General features: G+C 40.5%; 1 protein-coding gene across 2 annotated transcripts in view; it reads right to left on the bottom strand.

Annotated features, from left to right (window-relative positions):
- Positions 1–23,831, bottom strand: part of sdk2a (sidekick cell adhesion molecule 2a) — an 84,649-nt gene extending 60,818 nt beyond the window's left edge. The window contains exon 1 of one of the 2 annotated variants that reach the window (XM_042004966.1): positions 23,513–23,831. In XM_042004966.1, the coding sequence (XP_041860900.1) occupies positions 23,513–23,660 (148 nt within the window). In that variant the 5' untranslated portion in view covers positions 23,661–23,831. The remainder of the gene's footprint in view (positions 1–23,512) is intronic. The other variant, XM_042004973.1, reaches the window with a different exon arrangement.
- Between the last annotated feature and the right edge of the window lie 298 nt (positions 23,832–24,129).

The following is a 24,129-nucleotide window of genomic DNA, read 5'->3' as shown; positions in this document are numbered from 1 at the left end:
TGACATTGGCTCACCAGCAAACAACACCACTGTTTATCTTTGTCTGTTAGATACTGAAAAACACTCCCAGATGGGAGAAATGCACTGTCAGTGAGATACCAGAGTAAACAGGTAGACAGGAAATATTTGCTGATAATAATCTCATCAAACAACTGAATGAAATTTCTCTTTTATCAACAGTAAACATCCTTTTTATGTTGTTAGATTGCAATATTGTTGTATTGGATATTTGACTTCTATCCTGGTGAATGCAGCATGACAAACACATGAAAAAAAGAAACAGCTCTAGAGATCATGGTTCACAATATACTACAGGAAAAAAATGATCCTGTAGCACATTGTACATAAAATATAAAAATATTTTATATTTGACGGTAGTCCAGGTGTGTTGAGTCATTCAGTAAGAGTGTCTGGGTCATGCTGCCACTTTCACAGACAGCTCTCATTTGGTCACAGTGACCCGGCTATGAAGGTGGTGTAAGTGTAGATTAGACCAGAACTTTTGAAAGATATCCTTAATCTATCAACTATATATATATATATATACAGTATAGTATAGTGTATATATATGTATATATATATATATATATATATATATATACAGTATAGTATAGTGTATATATATGTATATATATATATATATATATATATATATATATATATACACAGTATAGTATAGTGTATATATATGTATATATATATATATATATATATATATATATATATATATATATATATATATATATATATATAAATATATATAAAATTAGTTAATTTATTATTTTTCTACATTGGTCTAGATAGGGAATTCTCCAACGTCTAGTTCAGAACGCAGCTGGGAAGTTGGGTAGCAGAGTGGGTCAGGTCTGCATCAAGCAGAGACTCTTCTGCCGTAAGGCAAACTACCGATTAGGCTGATCATTCTTAATTAGTTGCACTCAGAATGACGCCACACTAGTGGAAGCCTGTTGCAGTAGCACAGGTCAATTCGTGCCTTTACTTCTAACTTCTGGCAATTTTCTAATTAACTTTTCTTATGTGAAAAAATGCTAATGAATGAATCATTTCTGTGTGCTAGTTTGGATACTTGGCTGTCGGAATGATTTTTGCTGGTAATTGCGGCGCTTCTCACATCTGTTGTAATGTGTAACTATGCCAACAGGAAATGTGTTAACATGTGGGAGCAGCTGATTAAACTTTCTAAATCCCAAGTACAGAACAGAATAGGACCCTAAATATAAAAAAGTTAAGAAGACATCTAGGATGTAGAGGAGGAGTAAAACAGAGACTGGTGGCTGTAGCTCAGGAGGAAGAGCAGTTTTCTTTCAACCAGAAGGTAGGCGGATCGATTCCAGGCTTCCACTGACTACATGCTGAAGTGTCCTTGGGCAAGACACTTAACCCCACGTTGCCTCTCGATTTGCCTATGGGTGTGTGAATGTGAATAAGTAGTGTAAAGAGCTTTGAGTGGTCAAACTGACTGGAAAAGTGCTATATAAGTACAAGTCCAGTTACCATTTACTGCAGATAGAGTTGTAAGAGTAAAGAAGTAGGGACAGTGGGACTGGATAACAAAAGATGGTTTAATCTGGGAAAGAGCATCACACACACATTTAACCACTGTCTGCTGAGATTTCCCTTCTGTTACCTGCCCATGCTGCATATGACATCATGAACTCAGTTTTTACCAAACAACAAACAAAATAATCCAATGAGTTCATGGTGACATATGAAGATTTCAACTATACTTTGTATTCTGATACAGCACCAGTTTAAGAACAATTTGTCAACATATTTTTATTCATTCATTCACTTTTATTTTTTTACTTTATTGTCTACTATTTACTATTTTCTTTATTGTTAAAGGATATTATATAATAATAATATATATCACAAAAATATAGCTTCCCTTTAAGGATAAATAGTTCATCATTTAATTCAGTTGATCCCTTTTGAGATATGAGATTTGTGAAATTAATATCTTTATTAAACCATTACAGTGAACAACTGTATCATTCAGACATTGGTTACTTCAAGCTAACAAGCAGGCTGTGTTGTGTTAAAATATTAGGGATGGGAGCAGTAAAATACAGTTTTATTTTTAGACAGTGGGCATTCAAATGTGACACTAACTATTTCAGTTGCAACCAGATTAATGGAAAGCTGCGCAGGTCTGAGAGGGGCTTCGTGTTAGTGTCAGCTCTGCAAAGTACATAGCCTCTCTCTCACCAGGAGAACAGCTAGCCAGAGTGCCCAGAGGGCCGACTTAACTTCAGCCGACTCCCCATTACTTGTCGTAAACCAGTGAGACCTGAACTCAGGTGACCCTTGATTCTAAGCTTGAGTAATTACAGAATGGTCTAAAGTGCTGTAGCTATAATAATGTAAGGGATTCAAAGTGGTATAATTCTGGGAGACATGGGTATTTTGCAAGTTATTGTTCTGTCTTTGCTTTGAGAGTGGGTGTTGCTTTCCATCTGGGAGATAGGGAAGTCATTAACGGAGCACAGACAGTTTCCAATCAATGTGAAAGTAATGGTGAAATTGCAGGAAATTACATAAAGCCACTGTGTATGAGGTCCATGCAGTAAGACTTCTAACCTTTTTGTGCAGATCCCGCTTGGGGTCAGAACCCACACATTACACCAGAGCAATGCCTACTTCTGCATGTGTGAAAGCGTTAACTGCAGAGAAAGAAGAAAAACGATACATGATAACTACACAGGCAGCTTCTTCCTGTACCAAAATGGGTCCATCTTTCATTAAATGAAACTGTAGAGACAGTAATTATTAGGTAGCCTAGTGGTTAAGGTTAATGAGTACATGCAGGGGATATATTAAGTATCATCCATGTGTTCAAATACTGTCTTCATGGTTAACTGTGTCACTGGGGACAGCAATGCAGAGGTTATACAGAAACACATCCTGCAGACTGTCCTTTGTGCTACAGGGCTTGGCCACCAACCTTACAGTTTTTTTAATAGCATACTAAAATGCTGTGTAACAACTAAATTGCAGCCCTCAATGGGCAACAGATGATGGAATTAAAGAGATTTAGAGCTTTGGGGGAAAATGGGCTGCATGTATTTGATGTGGGCCTGGGAATGAGGGAAGAGAGGAAAGAGGGCAGCAAAACACACCAAGGCAGCATCTGGCCCTTGTAAGGACACACAGATCTCTGGGAAGCCTCTACAGAATGAGAAAGGGACTGACAGACAGCTCTTTCTATTACTCCTGTGTGCAAAGACTGGCACTCACCTACTAGTAACACCTGCTGCACCCATATGGTGTTACAACATCACCCATCACCTAAACGAAACTAGGAGGTGTAGGAGGTGCATGTGAGGTGTAAAAAAGATCTAACTGTGAAATTGCAAAGCCGTTGCACAAAAACACTCATTCCAACCGTACCCCTACTCAAGGTAACCATAGCAACCCCTCACCTGTCGTTTCATCGACTACAATAGGCAGACAGCCAGGTCAGAGTGACACATTTTCTCAACCTTGCAAACACACAAGATGATTTTTCATGTGCGGCGTAGTTCTCCATTCTATCTCATAATCCTAGAGGATAAGCAGACACACACAGCTTGGTCCTTAAACACCAGATTTATCATCTGCCTTTCCACAAACCCTCCTGTTATTTCTGTTTTTCTTTCTCCTTTCTGTTTGTCTTTCATTAACTAACAGTTATTCCATCACACATGCAACCACAGACACATACGCACAATGACACATTTCAGCTTCAATACTCTTGCCAGAGGAAGCTGGCAAAATGGCAACGTTTATCCTGACCTGGCATATTCTGATCCCAAGTGAAAACGTGGCCCAGTATAAAGGGCTGGTGGGCTGCAGCAGCCTCTATTCACTGGAGACAAAACCTGGATCTGTGGCATGATCTGGCTGACTGGACTTGTGAATAGAGCCAGCAATCCAGCAATGACAGACCCTGTTAACCCCTATACTGTTAGGCACTGCTTGGCTGTATACAACATACTTCAAAAAACATAGAAGCATAAAAACAAATAAAAAAAACAAATAAAAACCTGGAACTGACGGAGACAGCTATTTGCTTTACATAAGCTCATGATAGTGCCATATGCTACAAAAAGACAAGAATTTGAGACACACAACTACAATATCCCAGGCACCAAGTCGTCAGTGAAAACTCAAACACAAATTTACTAACAGCATCATCATCCCTCACTACTCTTCTGCAAAAGGCTTCAGCTTTTATCTCGTCCCAAGTGTGGAAAGGAGTTAAAAATAATCCAGAGAAGAAAGAGAGGCTAGTAGACACATTCAAACAAGCTCTGGCCCAAAAGATGAAGCTAGAATACAGTAACTCTTGTAATGTTAGGATGGGACAGCCTTTGTCCTAGGTGATGAGGGGGTGGGGGGGGGGGGTCTCACACCCCAGCTCTCATTTTCTTGCCACTTTCATCTCTCTGCACACCGCAGACCCAGTGACTCACCGAGTGAGCAAAACATGGCCAAAACCAATAGCCAACAGATAGTATCTCTTACTCTAACAAGCTTTTCACTTGGGGATACCAACAGCTCCCTGGCTTTCTTATACAGCTAATTAGGGATGGACTGAGAAGCAGACCTGCAGCTATCTATTCACCCTGTTTTTATCCTTTCAGTGGTTTTCAAATGTGCTTCTTCTCTCTGTCTCACAATCTGTCTCCTTCTTTCTGTCTGTTGGACCCCCTCTTAGATACATGCACACAAAGCGCACCTTTCTTCCTTACAGCCAAATTAATTCACTTTAAATTCATCTATCTACCATCTTCCAGTCCACCACCATTTCTGCCATTGCTGCCACTGTGTCCAGCCCAAGGCCACTACTGCCTCTTAATCCCATTAGACCAAACACAATCAATTATCCAGCCAGCCATAAGAATCTGAGAGCATTAAAAGGTTAGCTCAGGAGATTTAAAGCCATTGATGTCTATGACAGGAATGCACCCCACAACCCCCTCCCTTAAGCACACTCTGCTTACCAGTGTGACAGTGTCCATGTACGTGTGTACATATGTCAACGCATGCTCATCAACATGACACCCCAGCACCAACTGGAGCCACCGTGCATTGCTAGCGGATCTTTAATCATGTCCCTGCAAGTCCTGGCAAATTACTGCCTTGTGATGGTAATCGATAAAGCGATAAACACAGCCAGGAACTCCAGCTGCTGGAGCAAAGAAATACCGTTGTGGCCACTGGTTGACTTTTTTTTTTCTCATAATCTGATTCTGTCTTGCCAAGAGTGAAAGGAAAAAGAAAAAAAAAACAACAAAAAAAAAAAACAGCGTTCAAAGAAGGACTCTCCTGTTTGAGGCACATAGTGGTGAAAAGAACAATGCACCCTCATACACGGTGCTTTTATTGAGAGGTGGAGGAGTTGTGGAGAAGCAGGTGCCGGTCAATCAATACTATCAGACAGATAGACTGATATAATCTTATTGTAATCTGTCGACTCATCTCACCCCCTTCATCTGCCCCGCCTCTGCCTGTCCATAAACTCCATGCACCAGTGCCACTCCATTCATAGCTTGATGTAATTTTCTCACTCCCTCCCTTTTATCTTTCCCATACACTCCTCTTCTACACTCCCTTCTCAGTGACTCTGTTCCTTCTCAGGCGAGAAAATTAAATATGATCATTCCTCTTCAAAGGCGCCACCATTAGCTACATAATGAATATTCAGTTGATGTAGCAGAGAGAGACTATGTGAATAAGAAAAGTAAGTGACAGCAAGAAGCGAAAGGTGAAACTCGCACAAGTCGACAGACTTAAAGCATAACTACATAATCCAAATGAGTATGTGCTGGCACATCATTGTCCATTAAGTTTTTATATCCAAACACGAAGCATTAATTATTACAATTATTACATCAATGAACACTGGAGACATTTAATAATATGATTGTATATCAACGTCCTCAATGTCTGGTACATCATTTATGGTTCATTAATATTTTCAGTGATGAATCATTGATCGTTGGACTATTATGAAATGCTTCCTCAAATCTCATGTTCCTGATGCAACCTCCACTGAAAAATAATTTGGCTGAGGCCAGAAAGTTGCTGAAGCACTTGTGGCTCTAACGTAAACTCTGCTCCAAAGGACTTGTCTTGGCTTTTCTGTCCAGATGTGGCTGCCGAGCACCTTCTCTGCTGGGATTCAAATGTGCTTCCTCATGCAGACACGATAGCCACTTTCCAATTTCAACTTAATCTTAAACCACCAATTTCTACTGCGGAGGTGGTGATTGAAATATGAAACCCTGCATATATACAGGCCATTACAGAGAATACAAGGCTCCAGCTGCTGTCTGTCTGCCTGGGGAAGTGAGAGAAGAAGAAACAACAGGGATAAGCTACGGCCGGAACACATTTCTATTTATTTATTATTCAATAATGCTGAATTGGCCCCTGACCCCTAGGAGCAGCTTATGCCAAACTACCTTCAGAAGGAAATGGCAGCCTTGCTGAATCAGGAGGAAATCAAACAGAATCCCTGGGGCTCAGCAATATGAGAGCTGAAACCTGACAGAAGCTGGTGCAACTCTTCTTTGATAAACCGCCTTTTTTCTCTGTCTTTTAGCTGTTTGATTTATAAGAACACATGTCAAAAGCACTCACAAGCGTGCACACTTTAGAACAACAGCATCAACGCAGACGTGCAATCATACAAATAACAAGTAAATAAGTGAGTCACCATAAGAAGAAGAAGAGAGAAGAGAGTGATAAGCATTTTTCCTGAGATTGCTCTTACATTTGCTTTTTCTCTGTCTTTTCTATGCCACAAACCAGTGCGTATATTTTTTTCAGGGGGAAAATTGTAGTGTTTCTATCAGTCTGTTATGCCTCTACGATTTTAAATAGAATAATCTAAAGAGAAGCTGTATCTAATATATTTCCAGCCGGTGAGAAATGATTTTAAATCAATTATTTTTCAAGGGCAAAATAACTGAATTAAGTAGTATAGCACAAAATGGCATAACACTGACATATATTAGAGAGATTCATGTTTATTTATATGTTTATTCTAAGTGGAGAGAGGCTAAATACTGGGAATGCAATTCATTTGTCTGCAGCTTTCGAGGTTCATTGCTATTTAGTAAGTTTGATGGCTTACATCCATTGATGCCGTCTAACCCACTTTAGTCAGATTTTTTGTATCTGCTCCTTCTTCAGCATATTTTAAGCCCTGTTAACAATGTCTCCTATCACTGCTATGCTGATAACATTCAGTTGTATATTTTATTAAAACCCTATAATGTTTTTAAGGTTCAGATCTTGCTCAGGTGCTTGAAGTCAGAAACTGGAATGCTGAAGATTTTCTTTAGCTTAATAAAGAGAAAACTGAAGTTTTTTTTTTTTTTTTCTGACCTCCTGATAGATTCCTACCAAAGACGGTAGAATCTTCTGGCTCGCTTTTTGTTTTAGTTAAATCTTCAGTTTGAAACCTCCGTCTAACTCTGGAATTGATGTGATCTCTGGATGCGCATGTTAAATCTTTGGTTCGCTCCTGTTTTTATCATTTAAGTCAGTCATTTTGTTGTCGCCCTGAGTTGGAAATGACCCTGCAAGATTTTAGTTCATTGCTCCTTGATTTCTGCAATTTGTTGTTTACTTGTCTGAGTAAACAATGGATCATCTAAAAGTTCTTCAGAATGCTTCGGACCCCAGGAAGAATAGCTGCAGTTTTGCTGCAGCTAATGGAGATCCAAATAAAACAATAAACACTGCTGCAAAGTTCCAAACAAAATTGTCAAAGTATTCTCATGTCACTCCATTATTAATTCAGCTGCACCGAGACCCCATCCACTACAGCTCATTTCAAAATGTTTGGTTTTAACATAAAGCTGTATGTGCCCAGCAGGTCCCTGAGGTTATGTGATGAAGGTCTGCTGGTTGTGCAGCAAACATGACTAAAGACTAAGGTGACAGCCTTTGCAACAGTCGATATACTATCTGGAACTCCCTTCCTCTGAGGCTGAGATTCGAGAAGTCAGTGATCTCTAAAAAAGCAGCTAAAAACCCATTTTTCTAAACTTTGTGTTGTTGTGTTTTATATTTTCTTGTATCTTGGATTTCTGTGTGAAGTACTTTGTGATTTTTATCTTGAAAGGTCCTATATGAATAAAACTTTACTTAATTACTTACTTCATGTGTTTTCTTTGAGTTTAAAATACTGGGCCACTCCTTTATGGCAGCACCACAGTGTCAGTTTTGCCCCTCATGTCCGGCGCACACAGTCTGCTACGTTCCTCAAGTGGCTGCCAGTGAACACTCACCAAGGTTACGCCTGTCAGAGGCAATGAATATCCCACTTATCTCAATCAAAGACCTTCACAGAACTTTGAGAGATTAGCCCTGCTTGTGCTTTAAACTTAACAGAAAATAAAGACATTAACTCTTCTGGAAAATTTAGAAGATGGGGAAAACGGTTACACTGTTGAACATAAACTGAACACTGTGACAAATAACATCTTGAATTATTAATCTGCAGCCAATCAAATCTTCATTTATTTAATTAAAATCATTACCTAGCGAGGAAAACAGAAAAACATGTTTGCATTATCTTTCTTCCAACTTTCTCATCTCAGAAAGATCAGACACTCAGTGACAGAAATTTATCTGATGACAGACAGATGGGATGGCAGGTCAGCGCTTACAAAGTTAATAATAGAAAACTGAAATACACCTTCAGAGAGACAAACTTGTGTGAGGTGGAGCACATGAGAAAATGGATTAAGGGAGAAAATGGGGAAGAAAAATGTTTCATGTGACATATTTGTACAAATGGTTTCAAACCATTGCGGGGAAAATCAAAACAAGGGAGGTAAAAGCATTCTTCTCTGCCTTTTACACAATATGAACAAATGCCATTCAGTCATCAGTGGTATATTATTAATGGTGATAAGGTAATGACAGTGTTTAAATACCAAACTACAACCACAGATCTAAATCAATGCATCTTCGTATCTCCAAAGTCAGTTTCAACATAATGAATAGTGCATTAATGACAATAAATTACTGCACTTTGCTTCCACCGGAAACAATCTATAAGTTAGCTGACAGACAATGTAAATGTGCTGTTTGTGCAGCATAAATCACTTGCTAACAACACCACACCTGTGGATTTTCTAAATTAAAACAAATCCTCTTTCAAGGCACCCATCTGTTCAATATTCAGCACATGATATTAAATGATCTTTTCAGCGGGGTACCATGCACAAAGAGAAGAGCAAGCTGTGATGGATATTGTTATAATTATCATTGCAGTTATAGAGCAGTAGGGTAGAGATACACTTTGTGGTCAGTGTGTAAACAGAGATTTCTTTCTTAAACGCTGGGGTATTTTTAATATGATCATGTGAGGGCAGTTGGCTGCAGATGATAGTATGTGGTGTGTTTGTCTGTGAGCGGGTTGTTTGTCTGATCCCTGCAGCATCCTCCATCTCCTGGGGCAGCGGTTCCCTCTCTCATCAACCATACCCAACCAATGTGACTGTCACTCCCAATCTGCACTGAGAGGGGAGCCTGTGCCTATTTTTATAAATGTATTCATATTCATTAGTCCCGAGTGTCATTCATAGCAACAGTTCTTTAATGCGGCACGTAACCATCAGAGGCTGGAGAAGCCTGCCTCCTCTCATCTCACAAATTAATAACACAGGCAATCACTGCAAAGGTGCCTTCTGTCAAACAACAATGGCTTCTGATTTCCATCAACTACGTGCACTTCCTCATTTCCACATGATGCATAGTGAAAAAAAAACAACAAAAAAAACAAAACACTCAGTGGTCTCCCCTCAGGGAATCATAACAAAAATGCCATTGTACCAGCCTTTGAAATATGAAATCATTAGTTTAAGTGAGAATTAATTACAACATTTTTTTTTCTCTTGACCCAGCGCAATATTCTGCCTCATAACATCTTGGTGGCAGTCGGTTAATTGTGCAGAATAACTGGTGTGAACATTCGCTGCTAATGAGAGCAATTAGGCATCAGTCTCACATGAGATTTAACTTCACCCACATGCTCAAAGACACCATACTTTGACTTCATTGGCTTGCATGTGTCACATAAAGCAAATGATGATATAATTCCATTAATTCTGACGACCCAAAGCCCTCTCCAGAGAAAAAACCCACTGATCGTCTAAAACTGCTTACATTTTGACCTCACGTACAGTTATTGTATCATTAAGACACATCAAATGTGAATGCTTTTCTCTATAATGTACATCCACTTCTTCATGCTCCATTTTGGGCACTGTGCCTTCTAAAGTAATGGAAGTTGGCTGCTTCTTACAGCTTTGCCATGTTTTTTTCATGCCCATTGTTTCTGCTCCACCCCACTTTAAATCAAGAACACAAAGCAACCCCTCTACCCCACCATACTTCACTCTGGACAACATTAATAAAACAAGCTTTCAATGATGCAGAGCGCAACGCCACATTGGGCTATGGAGTGCCGGTGTGATTAAAGCTTTTAAACACTGCCACCCTTTGCGTTTGCATATGTCAGCTCTGCAGTCGGTTTGTAAGAACTCTGATAGCGAACATGCACACTTTGTCATTTGTTTTGTGTCCTTTCTACTTTTTCTTCACTATTCTTCACTAATGTAGTGAAGCAAAATGAGAGCTGTGTCCAATTCAACATACAGTGCAAATAAAAGGACATTCGACATGAAAATCAGCACATTGAGAAAAGGGCCTACAGAAGAAGATAAAAGCAGAAAAGTGCTGCAGTGACAAGGTCTGTTCCCCCAGATCTATGCACTTCTTCTCATCCAGTATATCCTCCAAACCTCAATATATTCTCACACCATCATTATAGTTTCTCTACCTGGAAATTAAAAGGAACATTTTCTCGACTTATCAAGGCTAAATATTCATTATGAGCATTAGAAGGACACTAACAGATTGATATAACAAGCACTCCAAGAACCCATTTTGAACTGGTCATTTCTTCGCGTAATTTTCTTTCTATAATCTAATTGTGACAACCCCTTGAGTGATTACAGAAGTGGAAATAAAGCTTTTTAATTGAATTTTGTGAAATTAAACATTGGCGAGAGCAAATTCATTTAACTGATATGACTCTCCATTCCTGCAGTTCCCACAGGCTAGAGCCTGTCCACCACTGTTATAATAGATATGTGCTCAAACATTATCTTTCACAGAACTAGGGATTTACTCTTCAAAAGCCCCCCCAACATGCAAATTAGAACAGCTTGACCAGCACTTTGTAAAAGATTTGAGGACAATGATGATGAATTGCAGCCCAAGGCTTCTGCAATGGCACCACATGTCAGAGGAGCTGCAGCCATAATGTGTTCATATGTAGAATCTGTGTCCCAAAGAGGGGCAACATAAACCAGTTCTGGCTTTCCCATAATGCTTTTCCTTAAGTCAGGCATTACAAATCAGTTTTGAGCTATCATATGTACGGTGTGTCATATGTGATGTAGATTAAATCTGGCTTTACTCTCTGGAGTAAAAGCTCTGCATCAGCCTTGAGTGAGTTCACATGTCCGCTGTTTCTCTTGTCTGGAGACAGGAGGCCAATGTTGTCAGAAGGCCTCCCGGTGCAGTACAGTACATGTCCCCAACAGGGGACGCCTGGGCTCGTTTGTTTAGTTACTTCACCCGGGCTCTGTGACAAGAGGAGACAGTGACCGAGGCATCTGGGACATGGGAGCCCCCTGCAGAATTAAACAGGCTGTGTCTCAAACCTCAGTGACAGGAAATCTCACTCAGATCACAAAAGGCAGAACTGATTGCATCTGACAGTTGCATCCCATTCCTTCAGATGCAATGTCTTTGTTTTGTCTGGATTCCTGGTGTGTAGGTATTTGATTTTTGTTATGTCTGCGTGCATGTGTGTGTAAATGGCATCTTTCTCCATCCAGCTTCTAATTTTGAAAGTAACCTCTTTATATGGTCTTTTTTTTTTTACAAGTAAAAAAATAAGTCAGATGCATGGCAGGATTGGCTGTCATAAACAAGCCAAACAGAGCAATGAAAAAAAGGAGTAAATGTATCTAAAAAAAAAGAAAAAAAAAGTTGGCAGCAGGAGAAGTGGAGGGGTTACTGTTTAGACTCAAATAGGGCACACTAATCCCTTTGATCCCCCCCATTTTACTGTCAGCTGTTTCATAGCTGCCATTGGATCTGCACAGAATTTAGCATTTGTGCTCCTGTACACCACAGCAATCTCTGCCCCACTGATGCAGCGCTCTCCTTTCTTCCATCAATACCCCACCTAACATCGACATCCTTCGCAACATTCACTTCTCCTCCTGTTTCCCTTTCTCCTCCACCTTACTGCTGTTGACACTGACAGCGACATGGCAAAGAACTTTTTTTCACAGAGGGCCATCAGAACATGAGTCTACATGCTGAAAAAGCTGATTCTGATTTTTTCTATTCACACGAGACGTTGTAGCTGTGCCCCACTTTCATTAGTTGTGCCAAAAGCTGTATTCAAATACTGGTTTGGTCTTTTGAGAAAGCTCCATTTAGCGATAATGAAACAATCTACATGTATTTGTGTCGATGCATGCGTTAGAATAAGAAAATGTGTGTGTATTAGCATATGCGCACACTTCTACTGTGTGCATGTTTGTGCATCTGCTAGCATGCATTAAAGCAATAAAGGAAGTTTTATTGGATTCCTCTTTCAAGCTGCCTTTGAAATTTGAATAAGTAGGCAAATGTATCTGCACAGGATCTCTTTCATCCCTGTCAGTATTGGTTGCTTTCAAAGGTGCAATGCACCACAGGCTTCCCACTTAACCTCCGAGGAGCTCTTCCAAACTGATCCTAAATCATTCCAGGCAGAAACACATGGCAGACTCGATTTGCGTATTGGCGGATTCATGCTTCATTGTCAAATACTTGCTCTCCAGGGCTCAACACCTATTAATCCTGAACCATGTACAAGCAGAGTGAATAACACAAGTTTCTCAATTTGCTGATTTCAAAGGGAGCTGCTGGGCTGCATTGATTTTTGTAAGTACTGTACACGTACATAATTTGTATCATTCAAGCGGTCAAACTATCAAACCCCACCTCCTTTTTTTCAGGGGTTTATGGTCATGGTGCATATTTTAATTATGTACTTTATATCTTATCAGTCATCGTTCCTTAGCATATAAATGAAATTGTAATGATCCATGGTCAAAAAAAAGATAATTAACTAATTAATTATAATAGCATTAATGATAATCAGAAGCATCATTTGGTTAGAAAAGTAAAGCAGCCTTTCTTTTTCAGGGTGAATCCAGCCATATGCTTTTAGTCCATAACCTGAAGTCTTTTCATTGCTTGTGTAGAGCGCTAAGGAAAGGGAATCCAGATGTGACATACGCCACAGAGAAGAAGCCTGCAGTACTGCTGTCGACTCCCGTCAACATCACATTTCTTAAATGACACTCTGCTGATGTTACAGGCAAGGACAGTGATCAAAGATATGTGTACGGTAAAGTGCCATCATGCCTCAATGACAACCTGTTCCGCTCTGCCATGCGTGCTAGCCTTATCAGCAAACACAAAAGCCTTGCTGGACGAGATTGTTGGTGGCAACTTCTTAACATTTATCTTAGCTGATGCGTTTGCATGTTCCACGTTTTGTCATCCACACTGATATCCTCTTGTATATCTGCTGCGTGTTTGTTTTTAGTGAAGGTGTAGTAGTGTCAGTCTGTGACAGAAGTGGGGGGGGCCTGTTGTTGAGCTCCAAAGCCGCCTCTGGGAAGAGGAGGTAGGTGGGTAGGTGCTTGGAAACAGAGTCAAACATGGTATTATATCCCATGTGTCCAAGAGCAGGACAATGGAGGATGAGAGTCAGCTCAAGTCGTAATCAATACTGAGCACAAGGCATTGAGATGCAGCGAGAGGCATTTCGCCAGGCCCCCCTGTGAGTCTGGTAGGCTTGCTGCCAAGCACAGTCTGAGCAGAGCTGCAAACTCAGCCTTTCAAGGTTTACATACAAGATCTTGCCTTTACATAGGGAGTATGCCACAGACTAGACTCACCTAACTCTGTAAACCTGCTGACCTTTGACCCCATTTCATGCATGATGCATCTCTGGAGAAATGTGAAAAACAAAAAAACAATCCCATGGAAGATGCAGCTTTGATGCTGCAAAGAGGCAAGGGAAGCAAAAAGAAGCTTACTCTTTTTCTGTCTTCTTTCACTTTATGTTATTGGGTTTACCGCTGTTCAGCAAACAATTTCATATGTTCTTTTCCACTATCTGTATCGACTTTAACAGGAGTAATGGTGTGCCTGTCCATGTTATCACTTACTGTAGGGAATCGCAGTGTTGTGACTGGTTTGGTTTGAGGTCAGGACAAGAATGGAGCAGAATGTCAAGATGTGGATTCATTCATGTGAATGTACAAAGAAAAATGGATTTGTACCACCAGTTGTTTTTACTAGGACAGGGTGGGGGGGGGGGGGGGGGGGGGGGGGGGGAGTGCTCCTTCCACCCCCACACCACCGCAGTTGTTCCTCCATTTCTCTATTTCTTTGTCTCTTTTGCCATTTTATTCACAACACAAGAATACACTCACCAGTCCCCAGGAGGGGCAAGCTGGATGTGAGCAGAGATTCAGTGAGCACATTATGCTGTAAAAAGCATTGTTTCTCAACACATTTTTCTTTGAGTTGCCTTTGTGTTGTTTAAATGTTTACATGGAACAGCTTGGGGACCTGAAGACATACGTATGGTCCAATTTCTCTTTTCCCAGGATGAAAGTAATGACACCATTTTTAAAGGGTTTTCAATTTGCCCCTTAAAATTATACTTTGATGATGAAGCCCGTGCAACATCTTTGCTCCCTTGTCAAAATTATATGGGACAAATTAAATAAATAGTGCCACTTCATATTCCCCTCCATATAGTATCCAAGGTCATTTACTCTTTCTCTGTCTGTACCAGCTCAGGGCTTCTTCTGAGACATTTTTTTTTTTTGCTGTTGTTGTTCTTAGTTCTTAGATAGTTGAAGTGCCTCCAAGCTCTGTGTCAGATTGATTAGACATTTAGCCTGTAGAATTAATATGTGAGAAATTTGTCTGTTTCCCCCTGCAGCTCCTCTCCTCTCCGTCTCATCAGTAAACAAGGACAAATGGAAAAAATAAATAAATAAATAAAAAGTAAACTACAGCTATTTGATTAAAATTGGCCCCCAAAAGAAGAAATTACCTCTAAATCGATGCCGTTATTCCTGAAAAATCTAATCCGAGTATACCTTACTCAAACTGTATTTTCCACCCAGCAAAATAAAGAAGGGGCTCCATGTGGGAAAATACTTTCAATAGAGTGATTCTGTAGAATTAATATGTTGTCTTACTTGCAGGTTGTTTTATATTTTGTATTCTCAAGTTATGTGCCTTCTTTAAAACACAAAATTTTCAGATTTACGAGCTCACATCAGTGCTTAACTGTAACAAGGCAAAAGGTTTACGTTACTCAGAGTAACATTTTGAACCAGCTACCCTTTTACAGACATATGGGTCACATGGTGCGAGACAGGACTGTATGTGCAATGCAAATAGCCATTAGCAGATCCGATTGGGCAAATGGCAATTAATAGGCAAAAGGAAAATGCCAAAACCCTGCAGTACAAGTTAATTTGATTACATTTCCATTATGAAGTATAAACACAGTTTTGCTGCTTGACTGAGCCAATTAAAGGCTTCCTGAAGCTAAAAACCATTGACAGTGCAACAGCCCTTTTGTTCTTCAACAATAAAGTTGATTAGAATCATTTTTCACTCCTAAATATATTTCCAGCATATGTTGCTTCTAACTTTAAAAAGACCCCCCCCCCCCTCCCTTCATTTTTAAAGTAAGCTTTTTCATTATGTTTTTTCCTTTTTTTTTCTTTCAATTGAAACTGCAAGTGAACAGATTTTTTCCCCCATACTTCAGCTGTGATATCTTCCATCTTGTTGGATAAAGCATCCCGTGGCAGCATGAATAAACATGTGTAGACAGCATTTGGCAGCCAAAAAAAGAAAAAGCAGCCAGCGAGGCAGACATGGGAGGCAGACACTAAAGACACACAAGGAGTCTGATATGGAAGTCAGGCTGCCACCATTTCACCTGAGGCTGTGCAAACCACTGGCTGGTCTTTCCAGGCATGAGCCACATTGGGGAGTAAGCAAGCATTTAGTCCAAATTTCAGCAGCTGTTTGCTCTCTGGTGTAGGAAACATGCTTAATTAACTGCATTTCACCAAAACATGGGAATGCATGTGTCATGAATGCACACTGTACGTAATTATAGCATGGCAGCAAATAAGTTACAACACTTGCATATCATTATTTTCCCATATAGGACTTCTGATGTCTAACTGATATTTCAACAGCTGCTGTACAGGTGTCACCAGGTCATGTGAAACCATATTTACTAACACATTCACAAGACTAATGCAGCATTGACGTTAATATGCAGGCTGTTGTATCTGCTAACGGGGTAAGGTTGCACATCGGGATGAAAATAACTTGGTTTGTTGTCACTTTTCAAAGAAACTAAGTGAAGCTTTTTGTTTCATTAAAACTGTATTAGAAGTTTCCTGATTCACTTTTTTAATCTTGTACATATTGATTTGTCTATCTTTCTGTTAATGTGTTTACATGTGCATGTGCTTACAGTAGTAGCGGTTTAAAAGTTCCCATCCAAGCTGAAAGCCAGCCGAATACCTGCCGGCTTCCAGCCCAGTTCCATTCCAGTTCCAGCCAGCTGCCTTCCAACTTCCAGCCGCCAGAGAGGCCCCCTCCTTCTCCTGGGAGTGTCGATGTTTTAATCAAACTCCACCCATTCCTTGTAATATAGGGTAGACCCAGAAGATGGCGCTTCTCTCACAGACTTCTCATCGCCCGTAGTCTGTCAGATTTTATCTGAATTTACACTGACCGGCAGAGGCGCCACTCAAAGCACCTCTGATGGCCAGTCACAATTCATAAAAATGCATAAAACTTAATACATAATCATCGTTTGACGTGGAATGTAAAATTGTAACATGCTTGTGCGCTGCCAATTGTTTTATTCAGAAATGAATGCTAGTAGGTTAATAAAACCTTTCAAATACTGGATCACAGCCCCTAGCTCTATTCTCAATAGGATGTATTTATCATACTGATTAATCTTTTAATATTAGCATTATTAACATAGACAAATCAGATTTGGATCAAGCAACACAGAATCTGTTTGAGGTAGCTAGGAAGGGTTATTTTATTCTCATATTATTTATTTCACCTCCATAAGAAGACAGGGCGACAGATAAAAGCCCCACGCAGGATCGGAGATAATTTCTTCCACTTCAATGTGTCTAATCGCGGGGGGACATCCAACACTCGCTGTGCTGCGACTTCCTGCTCGCCGGGAATCCCGATTACGTCACCCCTCCAGGTGGGCTATTCCCCGACACGCTCTGATTACCATTCCAAAAGGTACTGTATGCAGCCCCCAACTTGAACATGCGCCTTCTTCAACATTCGCACTTGCTCCAGAAAATTACCATCTCTTAGGCTCCTCCACCACCACTTTGACTGTGGATTGATACGTAAATGAGCCGCAATGAGGCAGCTGAACAAGTGACCCAGTTTTGTGATTGTTGCACATTGGGTAAGAGTGGTCAAACGAGTCCAGTTTGTGTTGTCATGCTACCAGAAATTCAGTAGGCTAGTCGGTCCTAATGCAGTGAATTTCCATGTTAATGTTGCCAAATTCAATAGCATAGCAAGAGATGAAAAAAGAAACAACGATATTTCTTCAACATGTTAACCAAAATATTTACCTCTTAAAGCATAAACCAAGTATTTACAACAAGCAGTGTGCTTTTTAACGTTAACGTGTGCCATAGCCTACTGCACCGCTGTTCCTCCTTCCAAGTCTTCTTTTTTATTATATTGTTGTTTTATCATCTGAATATACTACAACAACACAGAGAAAATATATGAAAGTTTATTTTACGCTGGTATTTGCGCAGCAGAGTTTTCTGCCGCCGGATTTGTAGTCCAGGAACGGAGAACACAGCTGCTGCCAGGAAAGGTGGATTACATTTTGTTAAAGCACAGCAATCTCCGAGTAGCCTATTATACCCTCTCAGTGGCAAAATAAAACACACTGGTCTGGTTTAGTCTTCACTCTGAAATGGTTCAGTCAGAGGAATATAAAGCTGTTTTAAAAATGTTGAGCAAGCTTAAAATAAACATTCATAGGCTATCTATGTGTTTTAGATTAACACAATGATAAAACAACAATAGGCTATAATAATGGAAAAGAAGCGGTGCAGCATGGCAATGATGCGTTAATGGCTCAGGTCGCGGGTTAAACATCAGTCTGGTTCGGATTTAAATGGAATAAATACATTGGTGACGAGTCGGGTTCGGGAGTCATTCTAACGGGTTAGAGCAGGTATGCGTAGCAAAACGGAACCGTGCAGGACTCTGCTCTAAGCAGTTCGGACTTGGTTGACCTGGAACCATTTGACAATAAAATCTGGAGCCATCCTGCAACGCGCTCGCTTAGGCGTCCAGTTAAACCGTGTTTATTCAACCAGTCCCTACTTCATTGCATTCATTCTTTCCTCATAGCCTACGTGCACATTTTTTTCAAGATTGTTTATGTCAGTTTTGTTTTGGAAAACGAAAAAGGAGTCTTTGCGCAGAACTTATAACATTATTCTAATCTTACCACTTGCCTATTTTATTATTGTGTATTTTTGTAATAACATGTAAATTCACTGCATAGGAACCAACTAGTCTACTGAATTTTGTGTGACAAAACTAACAGAACTGTTTTGACAATGCAACAATTACAAAACTGCGGCTCATTTACTTATCAATCCATAGTCAAAGTGGTGGTGGAGGAGCCTTGGAGATGGTAATTTTATGGAGCAAGTGCGAATGTTGAGGAATTTAGCCTTTGTTCAAGTTATGCAGCCCACAACTTGGTATACCTTTCAGAATGATAATAAACAGAACAAGACACACCAAACCAGGAGCTAAGACCACGAAGTTCAGCATCATGCTTATCTATCTTTGGCGTTTTTACACCAACATTTTTATACACTGGATAATGATAATAATTATCGATTAAAGTCACGGATAAAACTGCTGTTGTTAAAACACACCCATCTCTTACAAAATCTAAAATGTAAAACAAAAAAAACAACAAACAAAAAATCTGGATCACTGTAGAAATATCTTTATTCATTGCTGATCATCTGGCCATTGAAGCGTTTTTATTTGGAATTGGGAACAAATATTTTCCACCCTGTTATATTCTGTTCCACTCTGTTATGTTCCATTCCACCCTGTTAGTAAGGTGTTTTTTATTTATTTTTTTTTTTTTTACTAAAAACATTGAGGACTGTGAACCTTGTTGCACCATATTAGGAAGTGAGGAACATTAAATTGATTTTGCTTTTCTGTTCCCAGGTCAAAAGGAATGTAATTATCTCTCATTTGAAATACTTGATTATGCTTTCCTTCTTGCCTTTGTGGAAACAGAAACGTGATAATCTCTCACTTGAAAGCAAGCTGGGCGTAGTGTGATGACGATGAAAACTCACATGACCAATGCTCAATAAAGGGTACATGAAAATGTGAGAAATGGTCAAAAGCACAAATACCGTTTGTGGTGAGTGAAACTATACAGCACAGTCCACAAGGCTCTTTTCAAGCACACTCCTCCCCCCAAGGAGTATGCTTGAACAGCTAACGGCAGGTAATGGCTGTGTTTACAAATGTAAAGGTGCTAATTGTTGGCCATTGAATTGTTAATTTCAAACCGGGCAGCCTTTTGGTTGTACTCTGGGCATGGTAGAGGGATAAGAAATCTCTGGGTTTTCTAGTGTTAAACACTGGAAGCGTCGCCAGCGGTCTTTTGATGACCGCCAGTCACGCTACCATGCTTACAGTGTATTAAAAACTAAACGGCTGAACCTGGTATTTTAGGACTTTTATTATATAGTTGTTGTCTATAGTTTTACCTGCTTACTTGTTTGGAAAAGTAAACACATCAATATTTACGAGTAGTTTAGCACGTCTAAACTTCCACAGAGCCGCTCAGGGAGACTCTTTCTCAGCCAAACTGTCGTATATCACGGCTATGGAGTTGTAATAAATGGCCGCCCTACTCTGCTTCTGATTGGCTGTAAGATCACAAACCCTGTGTACTGATAGGCTGCTGGTTCCTGTCATTCCTACCAGCCTTTGCGCATGTGCCTGCTTCAGACAGCGGGCAGGCAGCTGTCCCACCACTGAGACACAGCTGTATGACGTTTTATCACGTTTTATCACTAGATCGCTATGAATAAAATCCAGGGACACTTCATTTCACAGTATAAACCATTTATTTACTTATCTACTTAGGATAATAGCACTTTGAGGCCTAATTCAGAATATAGGTTGGGCTGGGTCCGGACTTTTGTGATCCCTGCTTTACACATTATCAGTATTATGTTATTTTTTACCTGCCGATATTACGTTATGATTTTGTCAATATTCAGTTATGCAGCAGCTGTATCAACCCCCACTGTGAATAACTTACGTTGCAGTCAGCGCTCCTCGGGATGTTTAGAAAGCTCGCTGCTAGTGACATTCACCACTTAGCCGACTTGAGGAGGTTGTGCTTTGCCTCATAACACCATTAGCTACACATGTCGGCTTTTTTGATACATTTATTTGATGCCATTTTCAAATCAAATCATTTTTTAAATGTTGGCAAAAATGCAACAAATGAGCGACACAGCTCATTATAAACTGTTTAGAGAGCAGCAAGATCAAATCACTGCTCCTCCCCGTGGACAAAAACGGGATTGAAGCTGTTTTTTTACTTGGGCTGCTTAGGGGCAGAGCCTCGCTGACGACGTCATTGCGGGGGATTACATTACCCCCACAGACCTGTGAAGGATCGGCCAAGGATCAGTCAAGCACCAGTCAAGGACCAGTCAAGAACCAGTCAAGGACCCATCATGGAAACAGGGGAACTTTTAAACCGCTACTACTGTATGTGACGTAGCTGAAATATGATGTGGTGCCCACATTAGGGTAGGGACTTTTAATCACACAAGGATTCAGAGTGTTTTAAACAAATGCTTTTTTTTGTAAGCACGGTGGATTATCATAAGATTTAAAGATTTGGAAATGGCTGACAGCTGTCATGCTGCATAATAACGTACGTCCAGAAAATTATAGCAGCTGTCGGTTGGCAGAATGTCAATGCTGCTATCTAGATTAAAGCTCAATAGACAGGAACATGAGCACCAGCAAGTGGGAACACACACTCAGTTTTGCATAAGTACATGAGGAGATACAAGCAGAAACAAAATCACTCACAGCACACATAGATTTTTGCAGATTTGAGACTTTGAGGAAGAAGGACATACAAAGACCACTAGAGAGGAAGAAACCTCATAGGAGTCTCAGTGACTGGCTTGCAGAGTGCAACCTGTACAAAGACTCCCCTGTGGATCTACCGTGTATCCTCTTGTGCACTGTCACAGCCAGCTTTATTAAACACAGCAGGAGCCTGCTGAAAAACAAGTAGCTAGATGCTATAAACAGTTCCCTGGGGTCCACGTGTGTTGCCTAAATTATGACACCCTCAGCGGTCCTCCCCTCTCAGGGAATGACTGAATCATCTCCAACTTTATGCAGCAGTGCTGCTGTGTCGCCGCTCGTTTGCAAACAATTCCCCATGAGAATGAGAGCTGCTTCCTACTTCAGAGGAACAAGACCTCTCTGGATGCTGAGAGGACCCCCTACAAAGACCACAACTGCTTCTTCAGAACCAAAAGCAGCTATTGTGCACCATAGAGCAAGCCCTCCTCGATTGAAAGAACAGGCAAACATAGGAGTGAATCTCTCAGCAATGCTAATGCACAGTTGGGAACATTGAAGAGTCCAGGCGACCACCAGCAAGGATGAGAACATGGTCTGTTTGGGGGAGGGTAAAGCCCTGTGAAGTAGACCTGTAGCACCTAATAGATCCTCACATACTATAGGCATGCTAGCTTGAGAAAATGATGCTAATAACAGCCAGAAGAACTGTGCCTTGCATAATAGGAGATGCCTGAGACTCTTTTCAGATAAGGTTGGGAGCACTTTAGAGCAATGCAACTTGTTCAAAAACAAACAAGCACAGGGATTATGCTGCTTTTAGCACTTTGGTGCACTGAGCAGTGTGATTGTGAGATGGCAAGTGCATAGAGAAGGCACCTCTCATATCAATCAACCTCAGAAATGTGACTTTTTTTATCCTTTGGGACCTGCAGAGATAAATGCTTCAAGGATTTCTCAGACATGTATGTTTCTTTTACAGCTCTGTAGCTCCCTGTACATTAAAAGGAATGAGCATGGCTGAATACTAATGTGTATAAAACTATGTCATTTATTGTGAGCAAAATGTACATCAAGCTTGCTGATGAAATTCCAGCAAGCCCACACAACATGCTTTGTCCTCCATTAACTTACCTTCACGTCTTGTGACAACCAGCAGTTATGCTTTTTCAATCGACAAAAATGGAGGCAGGAAGAATTTGCTCACTGTGGTTTTCTATCATTATCTAGTACATCTAATTTTCTCAATGGCCAAGAGGTCAACCGCTCACATACGACAAGTGAGAAGTCAAATCAGTTTCACAGTCATGGTAAAAATTAGTGCATTTCAAGGATAAAATCAGCATGCTGTAATTGATGTATTCTGTAACATGCAAATTTATTTCACAAATCCTCTAAGTCAAAATGCAAAAGTGGACAAATCCAGTAAGCCTTCTACATTCACTACACTACAGTTACTTTTCTACATTCACAGCTATAGCTACATGTTAATGACTGTCTGTGCAAGAATATTAAGGAGCCCTATAGGCAGTGAATGGGGAGGCAGGGAGGAGAGGAGGGGGTGCAGCTCAGTCTAGAGCAGCAGTAAAACAGTCTTGAGGCCACCGGACTTTCCATATTTCACGGGCCAAGAAGAGCAGTAATACCATCTAAATTATTTTTAAATATGAGATAAATGGGTGAATGTTGTGGTATTGATGCAGAAATATATTTTGTAAATTTGAAAGCAATCCATTAAGCTTTTAGAGAAATCAGTTGTATCCTAAAATATTTTAAATTGCTCACAGTGACAAGCACACATCAGCCAAGCACCAACCAGCATTTGTCCCTAAATTAGACTGTTTTCAAACGCCAGTTTGTCTTTGAGCATTTGCACCATTCAAGCAGCCCACTGCTGTTTGAGGGAAATTATTCTTAATTTGTTTTATTTGTTATTCTCTTATGACTACACTGGGTTAATCTTTTGCATCTTTTGAGGCACGTAAAGTTTGTGACATAGTTTCCTTTGCCTTATATTCTTTTGCCTTTACCTTTATTCACCGAACAAATCTCGGTTCCACTTTTTGGGGCGGTTGTTGGACCGCGTTTTTTAACTACACTGTGCGAACAAAGCCTGAGGTGAGTATCTTACCTTGTGCCTGAGCGCTGGGGAGACAAATCGACAAGAGCAGAATCCAACAGGAGACCCACACCTGTCCAACCTGTGCAGCTCCAAACATGGTCCGCGGTGGTACCGTCGAACCCCCCATGCGGATTCCCCGGCACCACGCTGGGAACATGTTGCACGGCGGTGGCTACACACTCCCGGGAACAGTCCTATCTGCTGGTCCTGTGCGTCAGACTGCTCCTCGCTGATGATGAGGGTGAGTGACCGGGGGGCGTGTGGAGAAGAGACTCCGTTAGAGAGCACCAGGCATGCAGACAGGCACGCGGTGGTATGAAAAGCCTTTGGACAAGTCCCGCATGAGCAAGGCGGAGTCAGTCCAATTGAATTTGCTCGGCTGTCAAGTGTGCGAGACGGAGTATTGACATCATCTTCTCACTGCTCTGAGTAACCTCTAAATGCATCACAGAAAAGAGTGAAAAGGGGGAAAACATTATGACGATTATGATAAAAAAAAAATCATATGATTATTGTTGTAATAAATCGACCTCCTTAATGTTACTATTCTTGCACAGTCAATGCAGTGTCTGGAAGGTGTGACTCAGGTGTGTGTGCTGTTTCCACGTTACCACAGAGGTTAAAAA

Source organism: Melanotaenia boesemani, chromosome 2 (genome assembly GCF_017639745.1).
Source record: "Melanotaenia boesemani isolate fMelBoe1 chromosome 2, fMelBoe1.pri, whole genome shotgun sequence".
NCBI lineage: Eukaryota > Metazoa > Chordata > Actinopteri > Atheriniformes > Melanotaeniidae > Melanotaenia > Melanotaenia boesemani.
This window is presented reverse-complemented; position numbering and strand designations above follow the sequence as displayed.